The following is a 15,066-nucleotide window of genomic DNA, read 5'->3' as shown; positions in this document are numbered from 1 at the left end:
TAACGCATTACAGTGCAAATAGGCACACACACACGCACACACACACACACACACGCACACGCACGCACACACACACACACACACAAACACACACAAACACGCAAACACTCAGACTCACACGCACACACACACACACACACACACACACACACACACACACACACACACACACACACACACACACACACACAAACACACACACACACACACATAAACACACACACACACACACAAACACTCAGACTCACACGCACAGATAAGGCCAGCTCCACTTCGCAATGCACACTACAGAACTGTGGGGTGCCGAAGAACGTAGTGCCGAAGAACGGACAGGCTAGAAGTTAGTTCACCAAGCACAGCATCGCGATATATTATATAATGCAAGGTGACCCTACTGCGCATAGACCGTTATACATGAAAATAAGAACGGTCCATGCTTCGAGGCTGACCCCCAGTTCTTCGGCACCCGACATTACTGTACACACATACACATGGCACACCTAACAGTAGACCAGGCGCCACTGCCCAGGAAGTGCAGCAATCGTGCAAAGACATTCGTCAACACGTCTGAATCTGGTTGTGAGCAAAGCACGTGCAACTATTCCAGGACACCAGCAAGATCACAAAGGATGTCTGTATCTCGCATAGAGAAATGGAAGAGGCAGGCAACTTACATTGTACAGTGCCTCTCTAAGACGGAAGCTGCACGCGTCCTTGTGCAGGTCTTGGCGCTCGGAGATACTCGCTCGCATCATTAGCGCATTCAATACTCCCAGCGCATTCACCTTGCGATCCAAGTCACTGCGGTGAAGCGAAGAAAAGCAACACACACACCTCAGACCTTAGACCTGCCCATCGCGGAAGCGGTGATAGCGAACAGCTATGTTAGACATAGCAACTTGTGCTGGGATTACACCATTCAACAGCTTGCAAGGCTGATGAATTGACCGCCACTATTTTAATTGACCGCCACTATTTGTAGCCTATAATTGTAGTATCCACCACACAGCTGATTGAAGTGACTTTTTCTGGCCAGTGAATCCCTATTTTTCATTTTTCCATTTTTTCTCACACACACACACCTTTTGACCTTTGACCGTTTGACACCCATCGCCGGAAGCGATGATAGCAATGCTACGGCAGAAGCCATAGCAACTTGTGCTGGGATTGCACCATTCAACAGCTTGCAAGGCTGAAGAATTGACCGTAACTATTCAGCCTGGTCTACACCATACAGCTACTACTACTACTACACACACACACACACACACACACACACACACACACACACACACGCACACACACACACACACACACACACACACACACACACACACACACACACACACACACACACACACACACACCCTCTTGAGACAAGCCCTCTGACAGAGAGTAATTCACAACTAGCTACAGCAGGTAGACTAACACTAGGAACATTACTGCCACAGCTAACTGTTAGTCTAGTTTCTGCAGTTTCTGCAGTGCAATATGCTCATGAGAAGCAGACAACATTTCTCCGATCTTCAAGGCATCAGCGCGATAACAATAAACTACTGCGCATGGGGCAAGAACATGAAGAAAGTACCCATAGAATTTTTCACAAGTCAACTTGACCGGACATGGAAATCAGGTGCCTATAAACAAACAAACTGGAACACACTGGAACAAACTGGAACAAACTGGAACAAACTGGAACACATAGATGAAGACTACAACATGTACAATCAAGCCTCACACTTGAGGTACCAGAGCAGCGGGACCTCAAAATTACCTTGTTTGTTGCAAATGTTTGCCTATTTCTTGGATGGTCACTTTGTCGTGCACCACCTTAATGAGTGAAGCACTGCACACACACAGACACACAGTATCACGCGCACATAGACACAAAGGTCACTGGTCAGTTGGGGCGAATGGAAGGCAGTGCAACATGAAAGAGCATACATCAATGCTTCCTTTGCCAGGTGCGCTGCAGTAGAACCTGCATTGGCGGACACACGCATGTGTATAGTCAAGTCAGCACACATTCTTCCAGTCGTAACTGCCCTCAATCACAGAATACTGCAAAACCGGGAATTTTCGGCGGTGAAATATTTTTCGGTATTTTACAAAATCAATGGTTCGGTGACGCGAACTATTCGGTAAACCAGTTTTCCGTACTGCAGTTGGCATGCATGTACTTTCGGTGCGTTTTATTTTAGGTAAAAATTACCCGAAATTACCGAAAATAAATCTTCACCGAAATTTTCCGGTTTTACAGTACTACAGTTTACAATCAGGACGTTTCCTTGTTCAGCACAGGCGTGTCTTGTCCGTTGAGATCTGTTGTTGTGATGTTCCACCGTGCATGTGTACGAGTATACTATAACTACCAACCTGTGGTGTATGCAGTGCAGAGTCAGCTGGACAGGGGTTACTGTACTCACTCGATTAGAAGCCGGGGGATATATTTGTCCTATGCCAATTTAGAGGAGGATTCTATTCAAGAGGGGCTTTTATTCTTTCAATGCATACCGGTATGCTGAGGGAACATATGCTGGTTTGTATTCGTGGGTCCCCATGGTGCATGGGCCACGCGTACTCATCCGGCGGATATGTGTGAATAATAATAATAATAATACCGGTATTCCAATAGCTTGCCAGGTAAACTCATCAAGATAAATATAATCCTAGAGCAATCAGCTACAGGAGCACATGTATTACTCACTTGTTACTACTGGATACAACTGACTCCAGTATGCTTAGTGACTTGGACATTATCAAAGCATCCGGATTGGAACTAACAACGTAGCTACAGATCTGGAGGAGCACACGCATGCACACACACACACACACACACACACACACACACACACACACACACACACACACACACACACACACGGAATATAGGTCAGGATGGTGCCCCGGAAGTTTTCCTGGCCGATCGTCAAGCATGCATGGAACGCAGTGTTCTACATAGGAAGAACCCGAGATGTATCTGTGCTCAAAGCCAACCAACAGCAAACAACACGTCATCGGTTGGGCCAGCGTGGGTCATTCACCCATTGATTCTGACACTATGACATTAAGTTCTAGAAATATGAGGCCATCGTGTAGGCATAGGACGAGGCCCAGGGAGGGAGGGAGGGAGGGAGGGAGAGAGAGAGAGAGATAGAGAGAGTGCCAGTTGAAGATCAGCGTTCCCATGGCTCATTAAATTAAACGTAAGCAACAAATTCCCAGTTTCATACGCTCGACTAGGCACTCTAGGTTGAACTGGAAATGCTTACTTTTGCAACAAGACTGGGCGTGAGTTCACCCCAGACATTTCCACCATTATCAACAAGCTCCTGCAGTGCTGTTAATGCTGGGCCAAGCTGAGCGTTTTCCAGTAACCTAACAAGAGAGGAGAGAGGGCAGAAAGAGCAACAGTAACCATCATTATTATTTGACCAAAGGGAAATAATGAGTACTGCCACAACGATACAAGGGGTAAACCATGTAGCATACGCAACAACGGAATTCAAACCGTGGGTGCCATGTTATTCCCAGAGCCGGCGTACATTTTATTTAAATGAGGAATGAGGTAACAAACCGTGAGTTGTGGAGGTTTCACGACTTCAGGCCCCTACATTCAAGAGGAGAAACAGTGTCACTATTCTGAAAGGAATTCTTGCCCAACTGGCAGGAAACACTTGAGGAGCGAGAGAGAATACCAAAAAAAGAAAGTAAATTATCGTGTCCGTTCGTGAAGGGAACTCACGACGGCCGCTAACACCGGGTAAACCAAAAAAGGTGAGAAGAAAATGACAAACCATGATGTGCTACGGTACAAAGTTACCGTAAAAGTGTACTAGTACTACCGGTAGTGGTTGATACTTTTGGGGAACTCGCCAGTACGGCATGCAATTCAACTAAGGCAACGAAAAATACAAGGAGAAAATCAGCGAAAAATAGAATTCGACAGGGTCATGTGGCTGAGTGGGGACGCCAGAAGTGCACGTATCATAATAAGTAATAACGCATCACAGGGTGTTGCTATGGATCACAGTGCTGCTATGGATCACAACGCTGATATGCATCACAGTCAGTGCGACTATGTACCGGATCACAATGCTGCTATACATCCAGTGCCAGATAAGAACCAGCCCTGCACCTGCATATGGAAATCACACTTACGTGTCAGACTGTTGCTCGATGCGCAGCGCTAGGGTTCTTAGTCCACCGCAGGCTGCAAACTCACTGGCAAACGATGCATCCTACGCAGTACACACAGCATATAAAATAACGTAGTGAGAACTGCTGTATGAACTTCTACCAACTTTCCAGAAGCAATGAAAAGTGTCAGTCAATTTGGCATGACGCATGTGCTCCATGTTGGGAGAGGCTACCTTCTCCAACTATTAACGCCTGAATCGCTACTTCTAGCCAGTGCAGGCTAAATTTTATTTTTCAAGGAAACCCTTCGAAAATGGTACCAATCGATTCAGCATGGCATTGTCATTCCTCCTGCAAAGTTTCATCTGATTTGGAGTCATGACAAGGACGCTATGGCGATTTGAAGATCGAAAAACTTCACTTTTGTTTGTCAAGAAGAAAGACCATGATCGCACACAAATCATACAACCCGTGTGGCACAATGACTTTTGAACGAAGTTGATCCGCGGACCCGGTACCCCGTGCTTCGCGCATGCATGCATGCATACTGCATGCACACACACAGTACAGTCTACAGAGGCTTTTTTGAACGCAGATATGTAGTTCTTCGTCTTCTTTGAAATGTCTTCCAAATGCGTGGTGCTGGTGTTGTTCTCAGCTTCGTCAAGGCAGAATGCAGCTGCATGTGATGCTCCTGTGTGTTCATGCATGTTCTCTTTTCGCGTCTCGACTTTGTAGCGTCCAGACTCAGCTCGACTGGAGAAGATTGAGGAGACTATGCTTTGATCCACATGGAAAATCGATGAAATTTGGTAATTATCGTCGGGCGCTAAAAAGCGCTGGGGAGCATGGGGCTAAAACTTCGTAGCAGTCATCCCTACCATGACAGGCATCGACTGGTATATGTTCCATTCTGTTCCCAACCACTACGGGTAGTCTGCAAAGCTTTCTTCTTCGCCGATTCTCGGACAGATCGTACGTCTTCGCACTGTATCTCTCGTCTCCCTCAACGGATCAAAACACGGTTTTCGCCAGGACGAACACAAACCCCCAGATTTCGCGGCGGCAACATCTTCGAGTAGGGAAAAGCTAGCAGCTTACCAGGAATCACCAAAAAACACGTGTAATACTCAGTGTGATTTGCGACAGCTGTCATTGTGCCGTCGCACCATGCATGTACCATGCACGGGAATGGAACACGGATGAGTCGTTTTATTACGACAGCCTGCACTGGCTACTACTTCTACATTCAGTAAGAAGAAGCAGGGAACAACCAGCATGACTTTAGACGATCCTAAAGCAGACTTGGCTCGAGTCAAGAGTTGTTGGGGCATACGTCATACGAAGGGACTTATAGTTATTCAGAAAGCAGCATCCACACAAATACTGTACAGGTAAGTGCACAAAGCCGGTGAGTGACGAGGGGAATGTGGCAAGTGGTGAGTGACGAGGGGAATGTGGCAAGTACTGTATACATGTACAAGTAGCAGCATATCAACCAACCTTGCACATCAACGCCAGACTTCGCATTATCTGCGAGTCATTGGCGGGCGAGTCTCGGAGAAGCTCAAACGTATCCCGTGCTTCAATAGCCTGAATTATAACCAACAGCAACAGCAGCAACAACAACAGCAGCAGGAGCAGCAGCAGCAATGGTGAGAATAAAATAATAGAAGCAGCGTACAGCAGCCACGATCATAACAATAAACCTTCACCATTCTGAATCAGAAATACTGCGAAACAGAACAGAATCAAAGTGTGGCCCAACACATTTTACTTTAGTTATGGTCTGAAATGTGTGAGCATGTACTGTACAACATGGATGGTGTGCTTCGAAAGCAGGACACATGTTGAATTGCTACTGGTATGTCACATCAAGTCTAAAATTGATCACTCACCGGAGACAACGCCAACTTCAGAATCACTCCATTGGCAAGATTTTGACGGTTCTACAAACACCGCACACACGCATACATACATACACACACACATACACACACACACAGACACACACACACACACACACACACAGACACACACACACACACAAGCACGCACATGCACGCAAACACATACATACACACAGACACATACACGTGGACAGGCATGTAACCAACCGCAAATACGTTACGATCATAGCCACAGCAGAAATTAGGCAATGGGTGCACCCGTATAAACACGGCTCTCAGCTGCTCCCGTCAGAGAAAGGAGAAACAGAAGAACCATTCTATCCGACTTGAAAGCAGGGTCTGGATCTTACAAAGCCATGCACAGCCGTGAGAAAACATGAATTTCACTTGCCACAATTTACATTGAGGAGTGCGAGGTCATGACAGTCCACACCACAAACGCGTGAGGCCTCAGCCACGCAAGGGTCGACCAATGTGCATTTGGCGTTTTGTGAAGAATGTTCTGTGTTGCGCATGTGTTGACTTGCTGGGCGAAAGGCCACATTTGCGGCAAAGCAAAATGTCGCCACACACAGTACTGCGTTGTGTCAACCTGAGTGCGAACATGCAGGACTTCATATTCACGTCAGCAGCATCTTGACACAAAACATGCAACTTGTTTAGCTTGTCGACTTGAATAGCGCAGCTACAGTACGCGTATTCATGCTCTCGCCAAGCGAACCTCGACATACTCTCTCCATAATTCCAGAGTGGTAGATAGCGCACAATCGGTGCGGCAAATGTACAGATGAGTAGGCATACCTTTTCCGTGATGTACGTGTTGGTATCCATGTGCTTAAAGGCAAACCGGTCTGCATTCTGAATACCCCATCTGCACATAAGGCATGATTCCAGCAGAAACCAACACAGCACAGCAGTAACAGAAGGTTAGTAATGCCCCTGCTTACATTATCCATGTTCTTAGATTGGTAGAACAAAGAGTGTGCCAGCTTTTTTGGTTTCTTTGCTGCAAATTCTTATTTACGTGACAGTGTTGTCTGTAGATGCTATGATGGGAGTGTGTGTATTTATCTGCTGCCAGGCTGAGGCAGCACACAGCAGCACATTAAGCCTATCTATTTGCAGCACTCGAGTAAGTGAAATACAGACTGATGCACAATTCAGAGCCATGAACTGATTTTGATGGCTTCATGTGTATGTGTACGTGTGTGTGCATGCGTGCGTGTGTGTGTGTGTGTGGGTCCTATAATTGCTAAGGACGTCCAGGCTGCAGGACCTTTAGAACTGCAGCAGTACATCAGTTTGAGTTTTACTTGCCACTCAAAATTGTGCAAATTGACAGGGTCAGACAGTTGGAGTGGGTTGACACATGATCGCAACACCCACACCCACTCGCACACGCGGGCACACACACACACACGCACACACGCACACATACACACACTGCGCTGCCAACATGTCATCGCCACACATCTTTACTCCATCAGGGAGTCATAACATTTTTTTTGTGGGGAGACGACATGAGATCATAGTACCCGATGTGCATTTCGACCCCCGCATTTGAAAGCTCTACGTGATCTGTAGTCTACGCAACTCACGATCATAGCCCTGACCCGCTGACCCCAAGCACAGGCCAGTCCAGCGAGTGCGTGAGCGTGTACAAACCAGGGAGTTGTAAAATTACGACTCCCTGGTACAAAGCAGACCTGAACCCAGGGCGACTGCAATGGGGAGCTCGGGAGCGAAGCTCACGCGTGATCACGTTACAGTCGACAGTTCAACCCCAGGTTAGCCTAACTTAGGAAGGGCTGTGGTCTATGCAACTCATGATTGCATCCTTGACCTGTTGACCTCAAGCGTAGCCCAGACCAGCAGTGCAAGTGCCACATGGACGTGTGTACACTAGTAACTCGGTACTATCCCTGGCCCTAGGCGACTGGAACAGCAGATCGGGAGAGAAACCTTAGACTGCATTCGATTGTATAAACTGGATCCCGATCCCCGCCGATCAGATCACTTCGATCGGACGGATACAATCGAATGTGCACAACCGATAATCCGTTTCATAGTCTTAGCAACCGCGTTGCTACAGCTCATCCCGTAGTATATGTACGAATTGTGGTGAACTCTTGACCTAGTGTACGCATATTGGGAGTTTTGAGTAGATATGAGTCGTTCCATGGAAATGAATCCGTCGAATCCGTCTCTGGGAGGTGGGTTGACTGGATCCGAATCCGTGCTCTCGGGATCCGGATTCGTACAATCGAACATGTACGAATTTGGCGAATCCGGGTCCGGGGCTGATGGATTCGTACAATCGAACATGCCCTTAGAAACCCACATTGTTTTATACGTGACAATCGACCGTGTTCTCTCCCCAGATGCTACGACTCCCTGCTTTCCTTAGTTAGAGCATAAATTTGCTACAACAGAGCTTTGACTTTGACAGTTTTCAGTTTAAATTGAAGTGAAAAACTCTGAATGGAATATATTGCACTCAGTCAAGATACATCAGATCTAGAGAGCCAGTTCGCCTGGCTTGACATTGTTCCCCTCTACAAATGCAGCACACAGATCGATTGTGAAACAAATCTCTGGACTGCACCTACTAGGAACGGCACGCAGCCAAGCTCAAGGACCGCATTGTGTCTCAACGTATCAATTCCATGAAGATACGTGTCCGCAATCCACGCACTTTCTGGCTGCCGGAACACTTCACGATATCCAAGCAAGCCGCCTCCCAGATTCCCACCCGCAAGGTCAAGTCCGAAACTTTGAGAGAGGATTGTCAGATCAGGGACTGCTATACAATTACAAGTGCAAGCACCGTCTCATGCTCAGTACGAGTACTAACCGACAATACGAGTCTCGTACTTATAATAATTTGAAAGTTGTAACAGCACAGAATGACCCTATATGAAATAGTGCATATCTGATCAGCGTCAGGGCGCAATTTCTCCGCAAAATAGGAGATTGCGACCGAGCTGTCAGAAGGAGCGAAGAGACAGAGTAGTTCATGCCCCTATTCCCCATGACCAAGACAACATCATCAAGATACAGCAAGACTTGCTGGAACTAATTCAAGATGACAAGAACATTACCTTTGACACATAGCCCGTACGATCGCCGCGAGTGGTTGTTTCTGCAGCGTTCATCACGAGTAGAAAAACATAATACGCAATACTCAGGAGCAAGAAGAGAGATGTGCAAACGTGGCTCACACACACACGCGCGCGCGCGCGCGAGCACACACACGGAAAGGCCGACACGGCGCTGTTGGCGGACGCCTGCAAACACTCCTCTCCAGTTTTGCAGTCCTGATCACAACCCTGCACTCACCTGGTCAAAATCGTAAAGAACAGGCTGCTTGTTGTCCCATTGTACGGCTAATTTTATGATGGCTGGAGCTCGCTTCTTCGATCCATCGCCGTCCGCCGTAGCCATGATTGCTGGCAGTGCTGAGCACTGCTACATCGGAGGAGACGTCTGCCTGGAACTTCTGATTTCCTCCGACCGTACAAATCTCAGGACTGAGGTTGTGAGCGGACCGAAGCAAAGGTTCATAAACGCACCACACATTCGAACATCTGCTTCACACTCCCAGCTAGCTCCATCACTGCATGCAGTCAGTAGCCGCTGTGTCGAGTACAATGTACATTAGTCATTATGTACCCAGACTATTCCTGCACAAAAAGTGTTGTACTTGTAGGCAAGCGATCACCATACCATAGCAGCACAGGTATGCAGACCGCGAGCGCTCGAGCGAGGTCTGCATGCAGAGAACGAAGAAAAAAACGCGAGGAAACTTTTTTTCCTTGGCATGCCGTCGACGTCACGTCACGTCGTATCATATCACGATCAGTCTCGATCGTCGTGTTTTTTGAAGGTCGATTCAATGTTTCATTTTTTGTTTTCAGAGCTCGAAATAGAAATTAGAAATAGCATGCTAGAACACTTTATCTGATAATCGTAAAGAGAAGCATTATGGCCAGTGACTCTCAGATGTGGAAGTACGTGTTTGTTCGTCGATCCTTTTCTGAGGAGGATAAAGTACGTGCTTGCAATTTGTGCTTCTTGGGGCGTTGGAAATGTCTATTATTGGTCATTCAAACTATGATGAGTTTTCATACTGTGGATGGGTAGAGTGAATAGGTACACGGTGTAGATCTGTGTGATTCTATTTCTACTGACATTTTTCTTGGAGAATTGTCAGTGTTGCCAATGGACTGGTCCATTGCTGATTGATGGTGGGAAAATGAACATTCACCTTCATGCATCAGTAGATTTTTCACACCAGTACCGGTATTAGAAAATAAACATTCAATTCTCTGGTATTACTTGCGCCAATCTAGTCGAAGTAAGGCACTCTTCACCCCCCCCCCCCCCCTTTCTTTCAATGGATATACTGTTCTTGTAGTCTTGACCTGAACGGATGAAAGTGCACTGCTGGGCAGCACTAACCAGTCACGGCACATGGACTCACAGTGCAGTTGGACATTGATTATCCGAACATCGATTATCCGACCATTCAAATGGGTTTTCGAACTGCACATGGCAGCTTGGGCTACGCATTTTCGTACGGGAGCTTTCACGAAAAGTTAGTTGCTGCGGCTTACACTGGCTGCCTGTACCACTGTGTACAGGCTGTACAGTCGAAAACTTACAAAAACTAACATGAAAACGACTTGTTGCGGGTACTGTGATATACCGAACACAGGTATCGGCCTGTGGTGAGATTTTCCTTATCCGGAACATTTTCATTACCCGAACACCTTCCCAGGTCCCGCTGCGCAGAGGTGGTCGGATAATCAATGTTCAACAGTACATTGTACTGCATGGATGACCATGACCATGACAATACATGCAAATGTTTCATCCCTGTGTTGTATGTGGGCATGTACATGTACATGACTCAGGAACTACATACGCTCTCAGCAATGTGCAGACAGGGGAGCCTTGGTAAGCTCTTACTTGTTCATCAAGACTGTTCTTCCGCAATTTGGCTGTTATATCACCGTATTTGTCGAGGCATAATGCGCACCTGAGTAGAATGCGCAACCCCCTTTTTTGACCAATGTTTTGGATTGGGGTTTATGCATAAACATGGCCGCCACCTTCCTGAGGGGCCACTTGTCCCACATTTGGCAGGTACAGCCAGTTGTAATACATTTGTGGGTATGATCGTACACAGTTTATGACCTTTGCAGGATTGGTGTCACAGTGTGTACCGTTTTAGTGGACTTGTCCCTCAAGATCAAATGACGGGAGTATTATGCATAAGCCCCAGGTATATCCGGAGTATAATGCGCTGCCTAGATTTGAGAAAATTAAGGATTATAAAGACAGTATTATAATGAGACCATTGACAACATGATCGTAAAATTATTAACAAGTGTACAATTGTATAATACATGTGCTACCTGTGGGGTCTTGGACCCATCTTGCATTTACAGTGTAGCTGGCAGAAGATACCACGAAAGCCATGATATGACTTATGCCGGGTCAGAGACTCGGAGGTGGAAAACTTCGCAACACTTTGATACATTGCACTACTTTTCGAAGTGCATACATTCTCATATTCGGAGCATAGTGCGCATCTGTGATTTGGGGCCTGAAATAGGTCATCTAAAATGCGCACTATACTCTGGCGTTCTTTCTTCCCATCCTGCTGCCAGTACATAACTGGATCTTATACTTGTAATGCAGTTTAGTATATTGCCCACACATGTAGCAGTGGCTGTATTCCAGGACAGCAGAACACCATGACCGCTTTTTGTTCTTTAGGCTGTGGTGTCCTTGGTACTGTATTCCAGGCTGGCCATTCTTGGGCTCAATGTTCTTCAGTGTATTACTGTACTGTATGCCTGATTCTCTAATGTTGCTACTTCAAAGTAGAACATGTTTTGTGTGTTTGTGTGTTGGTGTGTTGGTGTGTGTGGTGTGTGTGTGTGTGTGTGTGTGTGTGCGTGCGCGTGCGTGTGTGTGTGTGTGTGCGTGCGTTCATGTGCATGCTTGCTCTTTTCCAGGACGACTTTCTGGACGTTGTGTACTGGTTCCGTCAGATAATTGCCTTTGTCATTGGCATAGTATGGGGTGTCATACCTCTGTATGGTGCCCTAGGGTTGCTGTCGTAAGTCTATGTGCATTTTTATCATACTTTCGTTCTTTCCTTGTCGAGTATCATGTAGTTCCATGTACAAGGTGCGGACTCCTAGCCTCCTGTCAGCACTGCGCTGCAATTCATTCTTATGAAGCTGCAGACTTTGTCCAAGCGTATTTGTTTTGTCTGTATAGTATTTGTGTCCTCCTTTGTTGTTGTGGAATGTAGATGTCTAGTGTAGTGTCGAGTTGATGTGCAGTAATAAACCTACCCCCTCTGGGATACAGAACAGTCTGTACTAGTACTTGTAGTCGAGCTACTCTACGTGTACATACGAAGTATATCCAAGATTTAATGATTGGTGTAACAATGAAAAGTCCTAAATACGATACTTTGTCCCGTAATGTGCTATGTCCAGGGTATGTTCTACTGAGCTGTTTCACGGTATCTTGTGGTAGCCAAGGGACACTACCAACCTAACCTGTCTAGTGGTCTTGCATGTGCATTGCCTGCACACTCGCATGCTCTGTGGTAGAGTGTTACATAACTCGTATGGAATGCCGGTCAAGGGACTGCTTCTCTTGGCTTTGCATGGGCTCAGGAGCAAATGTGACTTTTGAGAATTTCCTTTTATACCTGTCAGCATTTGTGTACTACAGTCCATTTCAAAACTATAGACGCGTAGTGTTTTTGAAATATTTCAAATTTGGCTGGAACTTTTTGAGAATAGTTTTCGGAATATTGCTCAGGTCCGCTCCACAATTACTCTCATATAGTTTCTAAACAATTGGATAACAGACGCCCAATTTGGAAAAAATTATGCACAAAGTGATCACAGATTTTATGTGGGATAAATGCTGGCATAACGGTTTTTGCCTAGGTACGCGTCTATAGTTTTGAAATGGACTGTAGTAACATTACCATACGATTACCGTTCCCTGTACGTAATCCTCCTTCTCATTTTCTTGATTCTTGCCGCCTATTGTACAGTAAAACCTGCCCTAACCGGACGCCCTTGATCCAGGGATGCACGTTCGATCCACAGCACTTTGGTGCATGAAAACCTGTCCGGTCAATACAGGATTCCTCTTGGCACAGGGTCTGGCAAACACAGGCTTTACTGTACCATGGTACGGTCATTGTTGTGGTGTGTTCTTATCCCTTATAACCATGCTTTTTTGATGTTGTAGATTTGCTGGCTTCAGCTCACTGCTTACTTTCATCTATATCAGCAAATTCCAAGATATCAATGAGGATGACTTTGGTGGCATTCAGGAAATTCTAAAAGAAGGCTTCATGACGTCGGCGGCAACATTTGTGGTACGTAGACGTGCTTCTGTTCTGCTTCTACTCTACATGCCGGTATGGCTGCTAAGATAGTTGCTGTGCAGGGGTACCTAGCTTGTACACACTCATCTTTCACTATTCCTTCTTCTGTAATCCTAGCAAGTAGCAACTCACTGTGTTGTCATCAAATCTGAAGATTTCCCCCGGAAAGCTGGATGAAAGCCCTTTTTCAAAAAGGTCTTACATCGGTGCACTGGTTGTGGGAATCTGTTACTGGTTGACCGAGTCGCAGTATATTCGGTGCTCTTCTTTGAAATGCAAAACTGTACTAATAATTGAGAAAGAGTATGGTGGAACTCAGAAGCAAGCTCTGATGATTGTCTCACAGCATTGAACTCGGAGTTACAACCCACCTGAACGTCCTCCGCTGAGTCTGCTGTGTAGAACTCAGAAATATTGTGTCGTGTCGTCTTCAATTATTTCGAGCCCTTTCAGTTCAAAATCCACATATGGTAGCGGGAAACCAGAAGCGTTTTAGCTGCTGTCCTTTCTCCACACATAACCCATTGCGAAGCTAGCCAGCGTACCCAGAGTACTCAGAGTGTACTGCAGAAAAGGGCACGGTGCTTGTTTGTCAACAGAACCGCGTCTCCAAGCGCATTGCTAGAGTATCCCCACCATCACTGTGCAGCCCTTTTCTAATTGCTGTTGGCCTCGTCTACTGTTGAATCAAAAGGTAGGGTCCGGTGTGCATACCAGTACTTATAAAAACTACTTGTGGCCATGTGGCATCTTGTGTACCTTTCTTTGTACCTGCAGGCACTATGGATAATTGTGTATACATCACTTCACAGCTGATGAGGTGAACGGCTGCTCCGCTGCTTGATCATTCTATTAGATAGATGACTGTAGCAAACCTATTTTGCTGGCGTCATCCGTTTGCAGCCTGTGTGCCGTACTCTAAAATACATACACACCATGCTGATGTGTGTGTGTGTGTGTGTGTGTGTGTGTGTGTGTGTGTGTGTGTGTGTGTGTGTGTGTGTGTGTGTGTGTGTGTGTGTGTGTGTGTGTGTGAGTGTGTGGGTGGGTGGATGTTGATCAGCGGTGCTGCGTTGTACAGCGAAGCCGACAGTCAAGTGCAGGTCTGGGCTGTACATGTGCCTACCCATGAGTGTATTACTAGGCTGGTATGTGCGGGCTATCTCCGTCGTGAGAGTGCACTCACAGCACCTAGTGTTGACCCCGGCCCGGGCTTTTTATTTTATTTGACTAGATGCCCCACCGGCGGTCATGAATAATTTATTTCCCATCGTGGGCTTTTGGTCACATCTAGTTTTTTTCCCTTGTACAATAATGGTGCAGATCCTACTGCCAGCAGGAACTCCCCCTTCTTTGAATTGTTTCTTTCGCTCTCTTGTCCTCTGTACAAGATCTTCTCTGTAGCTTGTTTTTGTTTTGCTGTAGTGTATGCCAAAGCTGTCTTGGTTCCACCATCATTTCGATTATGGGGAACTGAAAAGAAAAGAAAAACTAATTCAAATGGTTGCAAATGTCATGGATCCACTGGGCGTGTAGCTGGTTGCCACCAATTTTAGTTTCCAAAACCTTACAAGAGGATGATTGATG

The 15,066-nt window shown here is 46.2% G+C and overlaps 2 protein-coding genes across 2 annotated transcripts in view; one reads left to right on the top strand and one right to left on the bottom strand.

Annotated features, from left to right (window-relative positions):
• Positions 1-9,677, bottom strand: part of LOC135817567 (engulfment and cell motility protein 2-like) — a 19,079-nt gene extending 9,402 nt beyond the window's left edge. The window contains exons 1-10 of the mRNA XM_065330780.1: positions 9,390-9,677; positions 9,152-9,192; positions 6,852-6,921; positions 6,039-6,089; positions 5,644-5,733; positions 4,162-4,241; positions 3,273-3,378; positions 2,708-2,799; positions 1,775-1,846; positions 675-801 (exon numbers count right to left, since the gene is read on the bottom strand). Of these exons, the coding sequence (XP_065186852.1) occupies positions 675-801; positions 1,775-1,846; positions 2,708-2,799; positions 3,273-3,378; positions 4,162-4,241; positions 5,644-5,733; positions 6,039-6,089; positions 6,852-6,921; positions 9,152-9,192; positions 9,390-9,494 (834 nt within the window). The 5' untranslated portion in view covers positions 9,495-9,677. The remainder of the gene's footprint in view (positions 1-674; positions 802-1,774; positions 1,847-2,707; positions 2,800-3,272; positions 3,379-4,161; positions 4,242-5,643; positions 5,734-6,038; positions 6,090-6,851; positions 6,922-9,151; positions 9,193-9,389) is intronic.
• A 278-nt stretch (positions 9,678-9,955) lies between these two features.
• Positions 9,956-14,974, top strand: LOC135817566 (GEL complex subunit OPTI-like). The gene is made up of 4 exons (XM_065330779.1): positions 9,956-10,100; positions 12,077-12,180; positions 13,341-13,470; positions 14,257-14,974. Exons 1-4 carry the CDS (start codon positions 10,035-10,037, stop codon positions 14,293-14,295), a joined length of 339 nt encoding a protein of 112 aa, XP_065186851.1. The 5' UTR covers positions 9,956-10,034; the 3' UTR covers positions 14,296-14,974.
• The last annotated feature ends 92 nt before the right edge of the window (positions 14,975-15,066 follow it).

This window comes from Sycon ciliatum, chromosome 5 (genome assembly GCF_964019385.1).
Source record: "Sycon ciliatum chromosome 5, ocSycCili1.1, whole genome shotgun sequence".
NCBI classification, from domain to species: Eukaryota; Metazoa; Porifera; class Calcarea; order Leucosolenida; family Sycettidae; genus Sycon; species Sycon ciliatum.
Note: the sequence above shows the minus strand (reverse complement) of the source record. Positions and strands in the feature narration are given on the sequence as shown.